General features: G+C 38.3%; 2 protein-coding genes and 1 long non-coding RNA gene across 4 annotated transcripts; all 3 read left to right on the forward strand.

The window, feature by feature from the left end:
* Positions 1–480: 480 nt before the first annotated feature.
* Positions 481–6,010, forward strand: LOC141901871 (protein turtle homolog B-like). 2 transcript variants are annotated; one of them, XM_074789409.1, is made up of 9 exons: positions 481–644; positions 1,386–1,449; positions 1,849–2,196; positions 2,475–2,750; positions 2,967–3,266; positions 3,957–4,083; positions 4,177–4,223; positions 5,244–5,347; positions 5,489–6,010. In XM_074789409.1, the coding sequence occupies exons 1-9, from the start codon at positions 621–623 to the stop codon at positions 5,552–5,554; spliced, it is 1,356 nt and encodes a 451-aa protein (XP_074645510.1). In that variant the 5' UTR covers positions 481–620; the 3' UTR covers positions 5,555–6,010. The 2 variants fall into 2 exon arrangements, with proteins under 2 accessions (XP_074645510.1, XP_074645511.1); XM_074789410.1 differs by lacking the exon at positions 1,386–1,449 and having other exon boundaries at positions 492–644.
* Positions 6,011–7,834: 1,824 nt separating this feature from the next.
* Positions 7,835–9,275, forward strand: LOC141902235 (uncharacterized). The gene is made up of 4 exons (XM_074789876.1): positions 7,835–7,911; positions 8,577–8,640; positions 8,967–9,177; positions 9,239–9,275. Exons 1-4 carry the CDS (start codon positions 7,888–7,890, stop codon positions 9,273–9,275), a joined length of 336 nt encoding a protein of 111 aa, XP_074645977.1. The 5' UTR covers positions 7,835–7,887.
* Positions 9,276–9,291: 16 nt separating this feature from the next.
* LOC141902731 (uncharacterized) lies at positions 9,292–10,614 on the forward strand. The gene is made up of 3 exons (XR_012618933.1): positions 9,292–9,314; positions 9,553–9,907; positions 10,217–10,614. It is a non-coding gene; the product is annotated as an uncharacterized LOC141902731 (long non-coding RNA).
* Positions 10,615–21,189: the final 10,575 nt, after the last annotated feature.

Below are 21,189 nucleotides of genomic sequence, written 5' to 3' on the forward strand. Positions count from 1 at the left end.
TGGAAAAAGTCATAACTATCAACTATTTACTTCAAAGCGCGTTCTGTCGACCAAACTCTATAAATCTATACATCGATGTTGAAACCAATTATCATTCAATCTACATGAAGAATCTATACCCGACTGTAAACGTCTCTCATTGAGAGAGAATTCACGATAACAATTCAAACAAATCTTCTTTTTTTATCCTAAGTTTCGGATGGCGCTTCCAATGAAATAAACAAACAAGAAACACGAACAGTTGTTTTGAATTGATATTGTGAACTTCTCGTAATGATGTTCATCAATACTGGTAATCTCAGCCGAAAAAATTGACGACCAACATTCTACCCCGCATTGATGAAACCGATTATTGTTACACAGGAAATGACACGAGGCTAATCACGATGCAAGCATTATACGATAGAATTATAAATTTACCAGGAAGTAAAATAGTCAAATTATTGCTATGAATCGAATTGAAATTCCCTGAATAGTTGATGTTTTGCGGTCGTTGTTTTCGTCGGGGAGGTCGGGATGACAAGTCACTCCTCAACAAAACTCCGCTGACGCAACGAGTTTCAAGAAGTGCGTGTATTTATATATTGTATGCCTGGTTAATATGTAAATCTACCGAAGAAATGGCGATGAATAAAAGGAGTCGGGTAAGCCCATTGTTAATTATCATTCGTAAGCTGTTGACCCGGTCAAGCTAATACAGACCTACCCGCGGCCGGTCCATGTCAGGGATAATACTTAAGACCAGTCTCACTTGGGGCCAGTTCCATAATTGAGACCTAAGTCTAAAAGTGGTCTTAAAAACCTTAAGGTTGGCCTTAAGCTGTTAGATTAGCTATATATGAAACTAAGATGATCTTAAGTCTAAGAGCCACGACTGTGGAACCGGCTGTTTTATGAAAACACTAAAAACTCTACATAACGGTTTCAGCAGTTCTGAGCTATATCATTATGAATGTTAGTTCAGGGGCTGGTGCGACTTGGAAAAACCAAGATCCAAACGACGAACAAGCGAAAAAAATACGAACAAAAACAAGAGAAAAACCAAAACTTCGAAATCGATTAAGGTCAAACGCTTTCAGTGACTGAACCCAGGGCGTCGTTTATCTAAACCAACCGTAATTCCGAACGAAATTTTGATACATTACACAATACCGTACTTTCAAGCAGTTCAATGTCTGTCGGTATAGTCTAATTCACCCGCCGAGATAACCTAAGGAAAAACAATTTTGACATTTTGAATAATTGGCCTCATTTACTTTCTGATAAAGAAACTGTTGGTCAAATTAGAGCCAATGGACATCTGTGTCGAGCTATATAAACCAGTTTAAGAAGTTCTGCAAAATTAAGTTGTTTTCACGATTTTGCTGGTTTTGTTGTTCATCCAGGTTATTGGTATTTCGGTAGTGTTGATATCGGTCTTATTCTATCTAGCTGATCACACTGTTATCGGTGCGTATTAAACCATGTAAACTGGAATTAACTATATATATATACTAGATTTGACATTTGTCTTCATAGTTCGATATTTTTCGACCTTGTAAGTAAGGCCCTCGAGTTAACTGTACCCATTCTACCGTGCGCGCGATCCAGATTCATGGATTCAGAAATGTCTTCATTTTTCTTGAAAAAAAAATGGTTTTCACGTGTTCGTTCATTTGCTCTGATCATCGCACCGAAACAGCGCATAGAGTCACGAAACAAACATAGGACCTTTTTAAAACCCCTATAGCGGGTGCACCCAGCATTAACATTGCAACAATGGTACAATTTAATTCCTTTCTGAGTACATTATTGTGCGGCTTTATTCATTCATTGTTTTTTGTTCTTGTTTTGTGTGCGTGTGTTTAGGGCAGATATGTATCACAGAGAATACGACATTGACAATGGTAGTAAGACCGGAAGTTCTAAAACTAGGAGGTACCGCAGTTATACAATGCCAGGTTTTACCGCCACCTAAAACAGGTCGCTGCATATTTAACATGCACTTGTTAAGCCCTTCGGTACTAAGATTTTTTCCTAGAAGTATATGTCATTCATTTGGTGACGAAGAACCTCGGTACGTTGAACGATGTGACGTCACAGCCGGCCGTTATGGTATACGTATCACTAACGTAGAAATGGCTGATGCTGGAAGATGGGGTTGTCATTTCAGGTACTACATGTCCTACCACAATAGTGTACATGTAGATGTAGTGGGTAAGAATACTTAAAACGAATTTCACAATATCCAAAATATATGGAATAATCAAAATCATAAGAAACAATCATAAGAAATACTAGAAATCTAATATGATATCAATTAAATATTTCGGGCACTATCGCCGTACTTTTGGATTTAAATAGGAGCAATTTAACATTTTCACCTCTCATGATTGCGTCTTTTTGATTACATTGATATTCGATATTTAGAGGTGTCATTAGTTTACATATTAAGATTCTCGCCGATTGTTTGAAGACGCAAATGTTATTTTAAGCGCCCCCGAGTGGACCAGTGCTAACGTCTGAACCAACCACCGCCATCGGTAACATCGTCACATTGCAGGAGAATTCATCATTAACGATCACATGTAACGGTTCACAGTATGAAGCTACAGGACTGATGTATAAATGGAATGGTGTCAATCTATCAGGAGAGTCTAATAATACACTCAACTTCACAAGAATTAGTAAAACTGATTCAGGTGTTTATACATGTAACGTATCGAATATAGTAGATACAGTTACTGGTAGTGTTACTGTCAATGTTCTATGTAAGTATAAGTTCCATAGAAAATACATCTCCCTTATCCATATTTGTTGCATACATAATTAAAATGAACAATATTGATCATTGCTTACGTTAGGTTATCGCTTATTCATCATTCATTTTTAAACTTTTAAAGTTGATTGCGTTATAATTTAAAGTCGAAAGGAGTAAGATGGAATCTTTTCGCTACACGTGTATACATTCAATGTTTTTGCAATAGATGCGCCGGTGTTGTCCGAACGAGTCGAACCCGTTGTTGCGCAGATCGGGGAAACTGCCGAATTCACGGTGAAGTTCGACGTGAATCCGCCGATTGGAACGACTCTCTGCTGCGTTAAGAACGCGACGACGAACGAATCGGTGATAACCTCGAACGAATTGAAAACGATCCCGGTTAGCAAAACTCAATGGGATGTTGTCGTACAGTCGGTGCAAGCGTCTGATTTCGGAACGTATTTGTGTGAACTCAAGAATGCAATCGGTAGTGTCGAGGTTACTCTGCATCTTACAAAGTCTGGTGGTAAGTATAGGGCACAAAATTTATTCTCCGAGAAAGCGATTACATTGAGCTCCACATCGACGTACAACTTTCCACAGCATCCCGTCGAGCGCCATACCTCTTTAAGATCCAACTTGAGTATTTCGTTCTGAACGGTTTTCTTTTTTAAATTTCACGAAAATTTGAATTGTTCGTATACCAGGAAGTGGACGGTGTATATACTATCCACAGTACCGTCCACTTCTGGCTCCAGTATCCACGAAAAAAGTAGAAAAGACCGGGAGAAAAAAAAACGACTAAACCTTTTAGTTAAACTTGTTCACGTTTCATTAAAAGAAAATGAACTCTTAACACTGATCTAACACTGGGGACGGTTTCACAAAATAATGTTTAACTCTAAATCGATTTAAAACTTTCTTAATCAGTTCGGTTTATATCAATCAGTACACTTTGTTACGACTATATTAGGATATAATCGAAACGTTGAATAAGCTACTAGCTTCAGTTACATTTTCGGACTGTTTTTTCGTTATTATTGTGGGATTCTCTCTACATCGCTTCAACGCGGATATAGTGTTTTATCAATCGTGAAATAAGAGAATAGCTTTATCTTTTTAGAAAATGTATACATTATATTAAGTTAGAGCGTTACTCAGGTTATCACGTCTACTCATAGCATTAAGCATTCATATTTTTGGTTTCCATCTACAGATGCCAATTGCGGGCTGTTGACGTGCGTGGCACTGGGAGCTATCGTTGCCTCATTGGTCGTCACCATCATCATTCTCGTTGTTTTCGTGATTCTATTTGTGAAAAGACGCAAAAACAACTCGAAAAGGTTAGACACAAATTCTATCTCGATAATACTTCAAAAATAGTACACTCTTTTTACTCGGCTCTTTACGCTCAACGATATTCGCTTTTTTTCCAGTTCTGCTGCCACTAAGAAAAAAAGGAGAAATAAGGCGGCGAAGATAGGTATATTTCTATTTCTAGCCCCTATACTCACTCAAAATCTAGTTTCGAATCGGAATAGGACACTTATCAACATACAAATTCTAATTCAGGGGCTACACGCTAAGCCAGGTTCCCGGTTAGATTTCAATTGAGGGTTGAAATTCATTCATTGTCGACATTTGAATTTAATTTCAAACGAGAAGTTTATATCTGATTCAGATCTATTGAAGAAAATACCAATAAAGGCCTTCGAGGGGGGGGGGTACAAATCGTTAGATAGTATCTATATCTATCCGGGGATATGTCATAAGATTAATATTGTACTCGGGAGAGAACGCAAAGGCCTCGTAGACAAACAGAAAACACGTTCCCAAATGTTTGGATACTTTCTCAGTTTGTATCAAAAATATTGCCAATTTCTGGTCCTTAAGTCCTGAAAAATGATAGATTTACAGCGTAAAATCGTACAAACGTGTCAATTATACTTCTAAACACTTTATTTGCGGGCCAGGTAATGAATCGAGCGTGGGCCATAGAGCGCTATATCCACCTGTGATCTCGACTTTCAATTATAACTACGTAAGCTATTCGTGAACAAAATGCGGCCGGCGCACAATAGAAACTTCGCGCTATGTATTCTTTCATTACCGCCGACAGAGAGGACCGATATTTCGCAAATTGGATTCGGGAGGTTTAAACCTCCCTAAGTCAAATCACTAAAATTGTGACCTTCGTGGAGATTATCTAAAAAACCTCCCAAGGTCAAATCACTAAAATTGTGACCTTCGTGGAGATTACCTAAAAAGCCGATCGTAATCAATTTTAGCAGAACTTTTCACCCAAACGTTCAATGGTTTCAAAATCTTTCAATCAAAACATTTGAGAACGCGTTAGAAGCAAAATTATGAAAATATACTTCAAATATTACCAGTCAGTTTCGTGAACTACGTCGAATCTCGGCAAGCAGGGTTAGTTCACTTTATACTTCCATTACAAATGCAGCATATTCTTTTTCGCCGCATCTTATTGTCTTTGTTTCAGCTAAAAAAGAAGCTGACACAGATGACGTATACGAAGTGTACACGCACAGGCCTACGAGACAACGTGCGGTGAACACGAGCGAAAATATTTACGGAAATCGCGAGGTGTGTGAATTGTTTTTTTGCTGAAATTATTCAGCTGCATATTTCTAGTCATTTCAATTCTGTTCGATCAAAAATACATGTATTTCTGTCCAATTGATTTTCCTGTTCACGGTCTAGATACTTTTATTTATTATTTTACAGATGGTCAACGTCGCCAGAAACGCGTCCGCGTTCAGAGACCTTGGCGAGGAATATGAGGAAATCTAGCAGAAACTCGGTCAAGAAGTCATCGCATTACTGAGGGTCGTCTCTATTTTCGAGTCTCAATTCTTCAAATCTATTTACTAAGTTTACGCCGGTGGTTCATAGCCTACCCGAGACTAATGAAAATGAATTCAAACATTTTGTTCTATTCTAACCGATCAATTTAGGTTAAAATTCTACTTGTATTGCTTTTTAACCTAGAAGATTTATAACCCCCTAACGTTGTGTCTTTCAATTCTATATTTTTGAATTCAATAAACTATCAATTTTCTATACTTTTATACGGTGAATAGTAGGTTTTTATTGTATCGTTCCCTCTCCACGTTTGAGTGTGGCTATTCTACCACGATACGAAAATGCGAGTAGTTGATAATAGGATAATTTTAAACTTTGAATTTGCCCATTTTGTTAAATTGTTGATTTTTGTATAAACTGAAGACGTCAATATACACGACTGAATGCATGTACGTACACATTGTTGTTCTGATTATTTAGTTTTTCAAATGTTTTTTTCTCTAATGACAACGACTCGAAAACCAATAATATCGGATTGAACAGCACAATCGATGATACGTCGCGCGACCAACACAGACAATGAGAACTGTGGCAGTCGAGGATTCCGCTTATGGCAAGCGAGGATCCACCAGATTCAGCCGCTGGATACGACGCTCGGATTTCTCCAAATTCTATCATTAATTCCTCAAATTCTGTGAATGGTAGTTGAAAACCGCCCCATACAAAGCCGTAGCATCAATTTGAGGCTATCAAGAGACGTGATAAACCCAAGCTCAGGTGTAGAAGGCTAAAGATTAGACCGTAAGACCAACATTTTGACAGGATTGTCTACTGATGTATGCGCCATCTAGCGGAATAGACGGTGACGCGTCAAGGTCCTCATTGACTACATGTACGAAGGTATATTGCGGGATACCTAGTTTCGCCTTCAATCTTCTTGGGTTTTACAGCGAAGCGAATCCTATCCTGAAAAAAATCTACTTCGAGAGAACTAAATCCGGATATCCAATAGATGGAAAAGATAGGAAAAAAACGTATCTATTCGAAACAAAAAATGTGTATGCCTTAAATTTTGGAAGCCTAATTCTTCTTCTGACGGTGGGGATTCCGCAGGAAAGAATGGGATTTCTAAATCTTCTCATCGAATTGGTTTCCATTCGTTGACAACCGATGAGAACCACTAAGAGAAACATTGACCAAGAAAACATGTCGCCACGAAGATCTGAACACATTTTTCCTCTTATGGGTCAATACAAGAAACGGTTAGTACTTTATACGTTAACTATTTTATTTGACGCACGAGCTTTCGCTACTAGTGAATAGTGTAGCTTCATCAGGTGAATCAATATTGACGTAAAGCCTAGCCTACATCGACACTGCGATTGGAGAAAACTAGTTGCCGGGCAGTTTTCGGCGATTGAGAGCAACTGGCTGGATGCAATCAGTTGCTCGAACGTGTCGATGTGAGCTAGCTTACGACTGGTTAGCGTCCATCTATCTCCAGTTCCAGCCAGTTGCCCATGTTCTACTTTTGAGCAACTAGTTGTACTCGGTTACTGTCATATCCGTCAAAAAAAGTCAAAAAGGAAAAAATGTTGACTACCGCATTAGCGGCAAGTGCGGTAGGCTAAATCCGCCACTGATAATAGATTCACCTGATGAAGCTACTTTAAACTAGTAGCGAAAGCTCGTGCGTCTTATAAAATAGTTAACCTATAAAGTACTATTCACCTTGTTGTATTTATTCTGCAGCCGGCTCCTCCGTGAATCTTAATTATTGCTGGGTCCTCCTGGATAAATATAATCAGATATAGGCTAAATCTTTGAACCCCGGAATATGTTTTTTTTTCAGATTCCGCGGTATATTAAGCGTCGTCTCCTAATGAGAAATTCCATATTTCCCTCTTAGAAAAGGAAAGACAGAAAAGTTCAGTCGACCTACCTAAGAAATCTGGTCATTGGAATGATGAAACTCTTTATTGTAACACGGGACTATAGTCGATCATAATACACATGTTATTATGATTCAATTATAATATGATGCATTATTACTCTGAGTGTTTAAAAGAACTCATACAAAACCCTGTTAATTTTTCTATCGTGATGTAATTTTGAAATGCACAAAAAAAACTAATTGATTCATTCAGGTATGTTTCACCAGGATGTTCAATTGTCGTAATAAATGAATTGAAATGGTTGTTTATAGGGTTGGGGTTATAACCCACTCATCAATAGAACTGTTGAACAGATGCACGCAGTGGTCTAGTGTGTATCTGTATCGAGGCAGCGTCAAAATGTAAATCTATCGAGGAATCGGCAAAATGACAATAAACAAAAGGAGTCGGGTAAGCGAAACATGAATATCAAGTATGAATGTCGGTTGCTGTAGTAAGCCATGACTACGTATGAAACCGGACGAATGATTTACATTGAAATAAGAGTATGTATTTAAAAAGAGAAATATAAGAAAACTGAGGCGAATTTATCGTGTCATATCAGATTTGATTTTCCTAATCATAATTTGCTAGTCACGTGTAATCTAATCAAATAAGATTTGCACAACAGCATGAATTTGACGCCTTGTTCCAAACAACAGCTGACAAGAAAATACTGTCGCACTTTTTAAAATATTATTTCCTATCAATGAGTTTCAGGTGTCTCTTTCAGTTTTGACATTTATATCAGTTTTTCGAAAAAAAAAATCGTGAGTCTAACATTTTCAAATCGTATCAAATCACCTCCGGGGGTGATTAGATGATTTGACAAATCGATTTGAATTTGATGCCGTGTTAAATTCAAAAATTAGACCAAATCAAATTTGATTTGGCGTGATAAATTCGCCTCTAATTTGAAAGTCTTTTTGACGGAAGTTTATTCCTTCGATTCATTATTTTGCCTTAGTTTCTAATAAAGAAACGGTTGTTCTCGAATTTAGTGTTCATTTGAAGCTTTATTTTCAAACCAGTTCAATGAACAGTTATAAAACTAGCTGTTGTTTTTGTTTATCCAGGTTATTGGTATTTCGGTAGTGTTGATATCGGTCATATTCTATTTAGCTGATCACACTGTTATCGGTGCGTATTAAACCATGAAAACTGGAATTAACGATACAAGATTTGTTGTATGTTCATTACCTATCAGTGAGCTACTCAGAAATGTCCATGTTCATTCCATCTAGTAATTACGGTTTTTTAATCATCTCACTGATTTGTAAACGTAAGGCCTTTGTGATCTAGTTTTAAAAACTGCTCTCGCGGTCATTTTTCGTCTCACTGTAGTTCGTATTCACTCAGAGTAGTTATGATCATGCTAGTCTTTGCCCGTGGTTCCGACGAAAAGAACACGTCGATTAAGTTTAAATCAACTACCAATATATAGCTGTCTATTCTGTCTTGTTTAGGACAGCAGAAGAACTGTATAAACGCAGCAGATACGACAATCAAGACCGTAACACCGGCAAATGTAAAAGTTGGTGGCATCGCTGTCGTACAATGTCAGGTTTCGCCTCCCAGTAAGGACTTCTGCGGTCACAGAATAGACATGTATCGCCCTTATCCGGGACGGTTTGCGTTTGATAAAACAAACTGTCCTCGGGGAACTCCCGCATCCCGGTTCACAGCACAATGTAACGTCACAGCTGGACGTTATGGTATACGTATCACTAATGTACAGATGTATGATGCTGGAAGATGGTCATGTAACTATATGAACTCTTTCCCAAATAATGGAACAGTACTTGCTGTAGAAGGTGAGAATGAAAAGCAATTGAATAAAACTAAAATGTTTCCAAAAACGATTGAGTTGTCCGGGAGAATGTTGCTATTGTTGTCGTTATAATCATGTTTACGACTCTCATGACAGTTCTTCAACATTTATTCATGACTATGCTAATTGTTGCCAGTTGTTCTGACTAAGCGAAAATCGTGAAATCTAAATTAACAACAAAATATGGGATAATGCATGATTGTTTATTGTGTAATGTTTAGGACAGCAGCAGAACTGTATAGACGCAGCGGATACGACACTCGCGACAGTTGTAACACCGGCAGTCGTAAAGCTAGGTGGCACCACTATCGTACAATGTCAAGTTTCACCACTCGGTAAAAATTTCTGCGGTCACAGAATAGACATGTTTGGTCCATTTCCGGTACGGTTTTGCGTTTGATACGACAAACTGTCCTCGGGGAACTCCCAGGGAATCCCGGTACACTGGAGAATGTGACGTCGCAGCTGGACGTTATGGTTTACGTATCAATGATGTACAGATGTCTGATGCTGGAACGTGGCGATGTGACTACATGAACTCTTTCCGAAATAGCAGTGCAGCAATTACTGTAGAAGGTGAGAATGAAAAGTGGTGTCAATCTATCAGGACAGTCTGATAATTTGCTCAACTTCACAAGAATCAGTATATATATATATATAATAATATATAATGTTTCATTTACGAATTAAATTACAATATAAAGTAAAAGAAAATTCGTATGTAGAACTAAATTTCGAATTTTCAAAATATGTGCACAAGGCTAGAACTGTGGCGTTCAAAATGATCACGGAAACATGCTTCATAATCAACGTTAATCACCACTAGTTATTCAAACGTAATTTAACAACAATTTTTCCACGTATTTCATTCCTCGATTGCAAAAGATGTACCGACGGTGTCCGCGCAAGTCGAATCCGCAGCAGCAAACTTAGGAGAAACCGCTAAATTCACGATAAACTACGACGCGAATCGATCGGATGGGATAACAATTAGTTATGTTAAGAATGAAACGAACGGAACAACATCCACGTTCAGATTGACTGATGTTGCTAGTGAAACTCAATTGAACGCCACTATTCGATCAGTTCAGGCGTCTGACTACGGAACTCTGGTCTTGTCAAATATGTTTTAAAAAATAGGTTAACTGATTGTGGCTAATTCGGGGTTCACGAAAGGAATAAAAGAATAACTTAAAAACTTAAAGATTTAGTAGTTCAACTGTATGGAAAGAATACTCGTACAGAAATACACCTGAAAAACTGACTCGATTTACTTACATAATGAAAGTGCAAATACTTGTTGAGCATTATTAAACTCGGTTTTGTTAAATCGTTGATTTTTGTAAACTTATGACGCCAATAAACACGACTGAATGCATGTGAAAATTTCTGTTCTTAATATCTATTTTTTCAAATGTTTTTTTTTTCTCTAATGACACGCAATAACAGCGACTCAAAAACCCATAATTAACCGGATTGAACATCACAATCGATGATACGTCGACCAACGCAGACAATGAGGCCTGTGGCAGTCGAGGATTCCGCTTGTGGCAAGCGAGGATCCACCGGATTCAGCAGTAGTCTACTTTCAGAAACGACGCTCGAATTTCTCCAAAATCTATCTTTATCTTCTCAACTTATACGAATGGTAGATAAAAGCCGCACTATATATATGAAAAATGAAACATCAATCTTAGTTGACAGTAGCGGAGCTGTCCGGATCACCAGATGCCAAAAAGAAAAGAACGATAAACTCCGGTATCAAATCAAGCATATCCTTTATTCCACGGTTATCAACAAATAAATTCCAGCAATATTCGTTCACAAAATATATCGCGCGCACACTGAGAGTTCGGCAGGAATATAAACTACGGGCAAACGAATAAAGATGAAATATGCGGGAAGAGAAAAGAACCTGAAATATAAGTAAAAATGTAAGATTAGTGTACCGCTGGTAAAACCGGTAGGGGCAATGTTCCAGAAACGCCAGAATTAATGTAATTGACTGACACCACCGTAAAATACAAATAATCAATAATAATTAATATCCCCTTAATCAAAGTAAACCCACCATAGCGAAATTGATATAAAAGTTAAAAAAAGCGATGGGAAGAGACTCGGTTCCCACGCGTCTGCTTCTAGATAGTTCTCATAACGATGTGCCGAATAAGACAACTCATCCCGGAAGGGATATTTTCTCAATTGCTAGGACCCCCACACCTCCACGAGTCTTACCACGAACCTGCGATCCTAGTCACGTAGGCAAGTTGCACCGGTAAACCAGGATGGGCAGCAATCAGGACATTGGGGTACGATAACCACACTCAAACGTGGTGAACTTTTATCTTTTTAATCTGGACATTGTTTGTTTTAACCATTGTATATATCAGGAAGATTTGCTATGACTGCAATGGGTATCCCCTGGATGTGATAACTGAATATATTGACGCCACAAGTACAAGTTCTGAATGAGGTTTTATAAACTGTATCGATGCAGGGTCAAAATATAAATCTACCGAAGAAATGGCAATAAACAAAAGGAGTCGGGTAAGAGAAACGTGAAGATCAGGGTCAGGGTGCTCAATTTACAACAAATGAGACTATATTCAAAAATAGAAAACCAACTTGACAGTTTAGTGATAGAAGTTCATTTTTTCGATCAAGTAATTTTTTGGCCTTAGTTTCTAATAAAGAAACGGTTGTTCGAATTTTAGAGTGATCAAGCTTTATTTTCAAACCAGTTCAATGAACAGCAATAAAACTAGGTGTTGTTTTTGTTTATCCAGGTTATTGGTATTTCGGTAGTGTTGATATCGGTCATATTCTATTTAGCTGATCACACTGTTATCGGTGCGTATTAAATCATGTAAACTGGAATTAAAAAAACAAGATTTGTTGTATGTTCATTACTCTTCATCAACAATGAGCTACTCAAAAATGTCCATGTTCAATCCACCTAGTAAACGCGGTTTTCGATCATCTCAATGATTTGTTAACGTAAGGCCTTTGTGATCTGGGATAAAATTGTTCTCATATCGCGTTCACTTTTCGTCCGTCCAATCGTTCCGTTCGTCTTTCCGTAAACGGAATCCAGTATTTTTCTCGAAATTTCTACCCTAGTCACAGTCATCTACGGCCCAAAAACTGGCCCTGTTAGAACTAAGATGGCCGACTGGCGGCCATTGTTGCTCGCCGAAATCAGTACTTTTTACACATTTTTGAAGTTTTCAACGGGAACTTTGAATTGTTTTAAATTTTCTTGATCTTTGATATATATTTGTATGCCCAAGGGCCCATCAGCATAAGATGAAATTGAATCGATCGTACCCAGGACGGCTGTGCTGTGACCGTTTTGTGCCCAAAATTTCGTGTTAGGCATGAATTGCGAGACCTGTAGCTTCCTACTGGTTTGCAATTTTTCACCAAATTCATTTCATCTTAAATTTCAAAACGATGAGTCAGTTTTATATTGATCATATATCTAATAGCTCTGGCCGGGTGGTGAAATGGGTAGAAAAATAACGAGCCCAAAGAAGAAAGACTATGTAATAAATGTAACGCAAGACGCCTTGGTGATGAACGACATTTTCTCCTGACATCAGGGGCAGATCCAGGATTCTAGGAAAGAGGGGGCACCCATCTCAATAATATCCTCACCTGCGGAAGCGCGAAGCGCGCTCGGCTCCGTTACAAGCGCAGGAACGAACAGGGAGGGCCAAATTCGGTTTTCGTACCTAGTCGACTAGTGGTCGGAACTAATAACCGAATGCGCTTGATTTTCGAACTAGTTCCGGAATATAGTTCTGACTAACTGACATTCGGTTTCGTTTAGTTCGACTATAGTCGACTAACTCAGATAACCGAAGGTGGTCGAGAGAGCGCGACGGGGATTCGCCGCAGGTTGGAACTTTTCGAAATTTCTGCTTCTCAGACTCATTCTGAGACAATCTGAAGACCCAAAATTCAAATAATATGTCTTAATTTAAACTTGACCGTTGACCGTTTTCTCTTTTAAATCATTCATATAAGTGATAAACGCCGGCGCCCCCTCCCCATGGATCTGTCACTGGGAATGCAACTTTCTAACGACCAATAGAAACCAACTGATTCCCTCTATATTTAGGAAAATCCGAACAAACTTTTTAGTGTAAAACAGAAAAAGAACACTAATTTGAATTCTGTGCCCGCGTCTAGTGGAAAACCTGTGTAAACCGTGTCCCTAATGCAGCCGTCAATGAAATGGATTTAACCCCCAGCTCATCCACTCGACGATCTTTCGACCGATTCGATGTCTATTCGATGTGCTGGCAGCATGAAAATATGTGAAAATCGATTTTCTTGCGAATGCGCAGGAAAGGAATTTTATCTTCTTTCGAATGGACGGTGGTTTCGTATAACTGAAATTCGAAACACAGTCGAATCCCAGACGGAAGAAAACTCCTTTTGTGAAACTCCGAATGCGAACACAAAATTATAGCACGTGCATCACAAACGGCCGTGTTCCAGACGTTCGGGCGGGCCATGTTTTAGTGGCTATGCTGCAGCCGTGTCTAAGATGATACTCAATGTTTGTACAAATGAATTACTTAAACATTGAATACCGGTATTCAATATGGTAGACTCAGAGTTTACCGGTTTAAAAAGCGTGTGAAAATCAATGTAGCAAAACATCAATGTAGCGAAAAACATTTCGTTCAAAGGAAAAAAACATTTATTTCTCACCATGACACCCATCCGGGGCTCCGTATTACGATGAAATGAAATGAATGAAATTTAAATTAACTACAAAATATAGGATAATGCATGTCGTTTATTCTGTTATTTTAATGTTTAGGACAGCAGCAGAACTGTATAGACGCAGCAGATACGACAATCACGACAGTTGTAACACCGGCAGTTGTAAAACTAGGTGGCACTACTGTCGTACAATGCCAGGTATCACCTCCCAGTAGAAAATTCTGCGGTCTCAGAATAGCATTGAGTAGCCCTTCAGTGCAGTTCGCGTTTGAAAAGACAAACTGTCCTCGTGGAGCTATCACAAATCCAAGATACACTGGACAATGTGACGTCAAAGCTGGGCGTTATAGTATGCGAATCACTAATGTACAGATGTCTGATGCTGGAAGATGGTCATGTAACTATATGAACTCTTTCCCAAATAGTGGAGGAGTACTTGCTGTAGAAGGTGAGAATGAAAAGCAATTGAGTAAAACTAAAATGTTTCCAAAAACGATTGAGTTGTCCGGGAGAATGTTGCTATTGTTGTCGTTATAATTATGTTTACGACTCTCATGACAGTTCTTCAACATATATTCATGATTATGCTAATTGTTGCCAGTGTTGTTCCCATATCTGATCTGAGTCTTTTTTAAATACTGTTTTGTCTACTAAAGAAAATTGTGTTATTTCTTACAGCACTTCCGAGTGGACCGGTTCTAACATCTGAACCAACCACCGCCATTAACAACATCGTTACAGTACAGGAGAATTCACCGTTAACAATCACATGTGACGGTTCACAGTCTGGAGCTAAAGGACTGACGTATAAATGGAATGGTGTCAATCTATCAGGACAGTCTAATAATAAACTCAGTTTTACAGAAGTCAGGAGAACTGATTTAGGTGTTTATACGTGTACAGTGTCGAATACAGCAGGAACAGTTGCTGGTAGTATTATTATCAATGTCCTATGTAAGTAAATTAACATATTGATACAACCTATACAAAAAAAAACTTTTCGATATGGCTCCGGCATCCAGTTCTTCAGTCGTGGTTTAATTGAAATGATTTTAGATATTTCTGTAACTCTCGATCCGACCTTAGGCAAGACGGATTCAAACATAAAAGGTATGCCCACTATTTCATCCTTGTGCATTTGACTTAAAGTTGATCAGATTCAGAATTTCGGGTTTCTAGCTAATTTGAGCTTCTTTCACTTCCATTTATTTTGGCTAATTCTTTTTGAGGTGATTGCTCTGAACCGGCTGCCCTGCCTAGGCGTAGGCTTTATTCAAAGTATAAAGACAGCCTGGACGTTTGTATGTTCCAGATGAATAGTAATTATCACTTCGCGCATTAGGCATAAGTTACGAAATATCTCAACGCTCGTAGACATAACTTACGAACCAAAAAGTAATTGAACGAGCAAATCATCCAGAAATACAATAAATGCATATGTGTTTTTCAAATTTTAAGACCTTAGGTTTTTATATCTATCAATATGTTCAAAACTTCACAAAACATTTTCAATCAGTGTAAATAGCTTCCTTTTAATTTATGTCAATGTTAAATGAAAGTATAAAGTTCCATCAAAAGTACATCCCTGTTAAGCCTGGTGCCGCCTGATTTGCCCTAGCACAATTCAAGAAGAAAGCCCTTATGCTGTACGTGCCGCCCGTACGGAACGGGGTCAAAACGTCGCACGGTGGGGGAGGTATGTGACAGTAGTATGCGTGTGTATATGGGGGCGGGCGAGGGGTTGCGGCTTTATGTGTTTTACATTCCTTTACCGTAGAACCATATTCAGCGTCTTAATTTGTTTCCATCGACAGATTCTACTACCATTAATTGGGGACCGTTGACTCGTGGCCCACCGGGAGGTATCGTGGTTTCACTTGTTATCATCACAATTATCGTTGTTAATGTCGTAATTCTATTTGTGAAAATACGCGAAAAAAATTCGAAAAGGTAGGACACAAAATCTCACCAATATATTTCAGAAAGTTACGTCCTGTATTATACCGACCTTTATCCGATATATTTTATTCGGATCTGATAATTTTTCCAGTTCCGCTGCTACAAAGACAAACATTAGAAGCAAGAGTGAGGCAACGACAAGAGGTATATTTATATTTATATACATAGTTCCCTACTCCGTACCTCCACTCAGAATCTAGTGTCAACTCGGAATATGACACTTATGGATGTACAATTTCTAAGTGAGTGATAACATGTAAAATCAGGTGCCTGGTTAAATTTGACTTGAGATTAATTCATTTTCACTGTTTCAACTCAGATTGAGTCAGATTTCAACCGAGAATGAATTTGTATTCAGGTCTATGCAAATAAAAAAGTGGACTTACTTTAGGCCAATGTCATTAGATTTAGTATTTTGAACATGCGATGACAAATCCAAAAAACAGAATATTCCAAGGATCACCGAAAATAGGATCACCATTTTGCATTTTTAAATATAATCTATTTGATAACGAAATTTTGCAAGATTTCATATATCAATATACTATTAGGTGCATCATCTTAACTTCAAAGTCGAATATATTCTGTTTACTCTTGATTTTCAGCTCGAAAAGATGAAGCCGAAATGTCTACGAGAAAACAACGATCTTCCGCTAAAACGAAAGAACCGATTTACGGAAATCGCGAGGTGCGAAATATTCAACTGCATCATTAATTTTATGCAGTTTAACAAATCAGTTAAAGCAGTTTAACAAATTACAGTTTTCGAGTTCATCGAAATCTGGGGTGGATGCTTACGGCAAAAAGTGTACATCTCTTCTTAGTAACGCCACACTTTTTTTTCAATCGAATTTTATGCCTACCGGGGATCAAATCTATATAATGAAAAACAGTTAAGCGTCTCAGTAGAGATAACAGATGTTATTGTAACCATATGTCATCATTTGGGACTGAGAGCGCCCAGTTCAGAGATAATCGAAGTATCCAAGATGACTTGAAGAATACTGTCCTGCGTCGCCAAATCTACTGATTTTCTTTTTCACGATCAATGGACATTTATCTATTATTTTACAGATGGACAACGTCGCCAGAAACGCGTCTGCGTTCAGAGACCTTGGCGAGGAATATGAGGAAATCTAGCACAAACTATTTTTCGAGTCCAAATTTGTATTTGCAAATCAATTTACTATAAGTTTAAAAATCCTTTGGATTATTTGTAAGCACCATGATCATTCCAACTTTCTCGGCGAATCTGACTGTAAAAAGTCTTCGTTGCGTAGTAATAACGTTTGGCTGTGAGCCTAAAACATGTTCTAGGCAGCATATTATACAGATCGCTGATTTCTTTTAGAATCTGCACATTTTTAGCTGCAATAATGATATAATAATGTAGTTCATAACCTATCCAAGACTTAATTTTCAATCGATTCAAGCACCTTTATTCTAACCCTAACATCAATCTATTTTAAAAAATTTCACTTGTATTGCTATATAACCTCGAACATTCGTTTAGTATTTTATAAATCATAGTATAGGTGGAACTCATTTATAAGTTAGTGCTCTATTCAGTAACAAACATTTCTCGGGGAAGTTTTCATCAGCATCAGGCTCAGAAGGTCTTGTTAAATATGTTTTAAAAAATAGGTTAACTGATTGTGGGTTAATCCGGGGTTCACGAAAGGAATAAAAGAATAACTTGAAAACTGAAAGATTTAGTAGTTCAACTGTATGGAAAGAATACTCGTACAGAAATACACCTGAAAAACTGACTCGATTTACTTACATAATGAAAGTGCAAATACTTTTTGAGCATTATTAAACTTGGTTTTGTTAAATCGTTGATTTTTGTAAACTTATGACGCCAATAAACACGACTGAATGCATGTGAAAATTTCTGTTCTTAATATCTATTTTTTCAAATGTTTTTTTTTTTCTCTAATGACACGCAATAACACTGACTCAAAAACCCATAATTAATCGGATTGAACATCACAATCGATGATACGTCGACCGACGCAGACAATGAGGCCTGTGGCAGTCGAGGATTCCGCTTGTGGCAAGCGAGGATCCACCGGATTCAGCAGTAGTCTACTTTCAGAAACGACGCTCGAATTTCTCTAAAATCTATCTTTATCTTCTCAACTTATACGAATGGTAGATAAAAGCCGCACTATATATATGAAAAATGAAACATCAATCTTAGTTGACAGTAGCGGAGCTGTCCGGATCACCAGATGCCAAACAGAAAAGAACGATAAACTCCGGTATCAAATCAAGCATATCCTTTATTCCACGGTTATCAACAAATAAATTCCAGCAATATTCGTTCACAAAATATATCGCGTGCACACTGAGAGTTCGGCAGGAATATAAACTACGGGCAAACGAATAAAGATGAAATATGCGGGAAGAGAAAAGAACCTGAAATATAAGTAAAAATGTGAGATTAGTGTACCGCTGGTAAAACCGGTAGAGGCAATGTTCCAGAAACGCCAGAATTAATGTAATTGACTGACACCACCGTAAAATACAAATAATCAATAATAATTAATATCCCCTTAATCAAAGTAAACCCACCATAGCGAAATTGATATAAAAGTTAAAAAAAGCGATGGGAAGAGACTCGGTTCCCACGCGTCTGCTTCTAGATAGTTCTCATAACGATGTGCCGAATAAGACAACTCATCCCGGAAGGGATGTTTTCTCAATTGCTAGGACCCCCACACCTCCACGAGTCTTACCACGAACCTGCGATCCTAGTCACGTAGGCAAGTTGCACCGGTAAACCAGGATGGGCAGCAATCAGGACATTGGGGTACGATAACCACACTCAAACGTGGTGAACTTTTATCTTTTTAATCTGGACATTGTTTGTTTTAACCATTGTATATATCAGGAAGATTTGCTATGACTGCAATGGGTATCCCCTGGATGTGATAACTGAATATATTGACGCCACAAGTACAAGTTCTGAAAGAGGTTTTATAAACTGTATCGATGCAGGGTCAAAATATAAATCTACCGAAGAAATGGCAATAAACAAAAGGAGTCGGGTAAGAGAAACATGAAGATCAGGGTCAGGCTGCTCAATTTACAACAAATGAGACTATATTCAAAAATAGAAAACCAACTTGACAGTTTAGTGATAGAAGTTCATTTTTTCGATCAAGTAATTTTTTTGCCTCAGTTTCTAATAAAGAAGCTGTTGTTCGAATTTTAGAGTGATCAAGCTTTATTTTCAAACCAGTTCAATGAACAGTAATAAAACTAGGTGTTGTTTTTGTTGATCCAGGTTATTGGTATTTCGGTAGTGTTGATATCGGTTCTATTCTATTTAGCTGATCACACTGTTATCGGTGCGTATTAAATCATGTAAACTGGAATTAAATAAACAAGATTTGTTGTATGTTCATTACTCTTCATCAACAGTGAGCTACTCAAAAATGTCCATGTTCAATCCATCTAGTAAACGCGGTTTTCGATCATCTCAATGATTTGTTAACGTAAGGCCTTAATGATCTGGGATAAAATTGTTCTCATATCGCGTTCACTTTTCGTCCGTCCAATCGTTCCGTTCGTCTTTCCGCAAACGGAATCCAGTATTTTTCTGGAAATTTCTACCCTAGTCACAGTCATCTACGGCCCAAAAACTGGCCCTGTTAGAACTAAGATGGCCGACTGGTGGCCATTGTTGCTCGCCGAAATCAGCACTTTTTACACACTTTTGAAGTTTTCAACGGGAACTTTGAATTGTTTTAAATTTTCTTGATCTTTCATATATATTTGTATGCCCAAGGGCCCATCAGCATAAGATGAAATTGAATCGATCGTACCCAGGACGGCTGTGCTGTGACCGTTTTGTGCCCAAAATTTCGTGTTAGGCATGAATTGCGAGACCTGTAGCTTCCTACTGGTTTGCCATTTTTCACCAAATTCATTTCATCTTAAATTTCAAAACGATGAGTCAGTTTTATATTGATCATATATCTAATAGCTCTGGCCGGGTGGAGAAATGGGTAGAAAAATAACGAGCCCAAAGAAGAAAGACTATGTAATAAATGTAACGCAAGACGCCTTGGTGATGAACGACATTTTCTCCTGACATCAGGGGCAGATCCAGGATTCTAGGAAAGAGGGGGCGCCCATCTCAATAATATCCTCACCTGCGGAAGCGCGAAGCGCGCTCGGCTCCGTTACAAGCGCAGGAACGAACAGGGAGGGCCAAATTCGGTTTTCGTACCTAGTCGACTAGTGGTCGGAACTAATAACCGAATGCGCTTGATTTTCGAACTAGTTCCGGAATATAGTTCTGACTAACTGACATTCGGTTTCGTTTAGTTCGACTATAGTCGACTAATTCAGATAACCGAAGGTGGTCGAGAGAGCGCGACGGGGATTCGCCGCAGGTTGGAACTTTTCGAAATTTCTGCTTCTCAGACTCATTCTGAGACAATCTGAAGACCCAAAATTCAAATAATATGTCTTAATTTAAACTTGACCGTTGACCGTTTTCTCTTTTAAATCATTCATATAAGTGATAAACGCCGGCGCCCCCTCCCCATGGATCTGTCACTGGGAATGCAACTTTCTAACGACCAATAGAAACCAACTGATTCCCTCTATATTTAGGAAAATCCGAACAAACTTTTTAGTGTAAAACAGAAAAAGAACACTAATTTGAATTCTGTGCCCGCGTCTAGTGGAAAACCCGTGTAAGCCGTGTCCCTAATGCAGCCGTCAATGAAATGGATTTAACCCCCAGCTCATCCACTCGACGATCTTTCGACCGATTCGATGTCTATTCGATGTGCTGGCAGCATGAAAATATGTGAAAATCGATTTTCTTGCGAATGCGCAGGAAAGGAATTTTATCTTCTTTCGAATGGACGGTGGTTTCGTATAACTGAAATTCGAAACACAGTCGAATCCCAGACGGAAGAAAACTCCTTTTGTAAAACTCGAATGCGAACACAAAATTATAGCACGTGCATCACAAACGGCCGTGTTCCAGACGTTCGGGCGGGCCATGTTTTAGTGGCTATGCTGCAGCCGTGTCTAAGACGATACTCAATGTTTGTACAAATGAATTACTTAAACATTGAATACCGGTATTCAATATGGTAGACTCAGAGTTTACCGGTTTAAAAAGCGTGTGAAAATCA

This window comes from Tubulanus polymorphus, chromosome 3 (genome assembly GCF_964204645.1).
Source record: "Tubulanus polymorphus chromosome 3, tnTubPoly1.2, whole genome shotgun sequence".
Classification (NCBI taxonomy): domain Eukaryota; kingdom Metazoa; phylum Nemertea; class Palaeonemertea; order Tubulaniformes; family Tubulanidae; genus Tubulanus; species Tubulanus polymorphus.

Coding starts and splice junctions, on each gene's coding strand:
- LOC141902235 (XM_074789876.1), top strand. CDS start 7,888: ATGACAATAAACAAAAGGAGTCGG. Junction 7,912..8,576: donor CAATAAACAAAAGGAGTCGG/GTAAGCGAAACA, acceptor TTGTTTATCCAG/GTTATTGGTATTTCGGTAGT. Junction 8,641..8,966: donor AGCTGATCACACTGTTATCG/GTGCGTATTAAA, acceptor TGTCTTGTTTAG/GACAGCAGAAGAACTGTATA.
- LOC141901871 (XM_074789409.1), top strand. CDS start 621: ATGGCGATGAATAAAAGGAGTCGG. Junction 645..1,385: donor CGATGAATAAAAGGAGTCGG/GTAAGCCCATTG, acceptor TTGTTCATCCAG/GTTATTGGTATTTCGGTAGT. Junction 2,197..2,474: donor TGTACATGTAGATGTAGTGG/GTAAGAATACTT, acceptor TGTTATTTTAAG/CGCCCCCGAGTGGACCAGTG.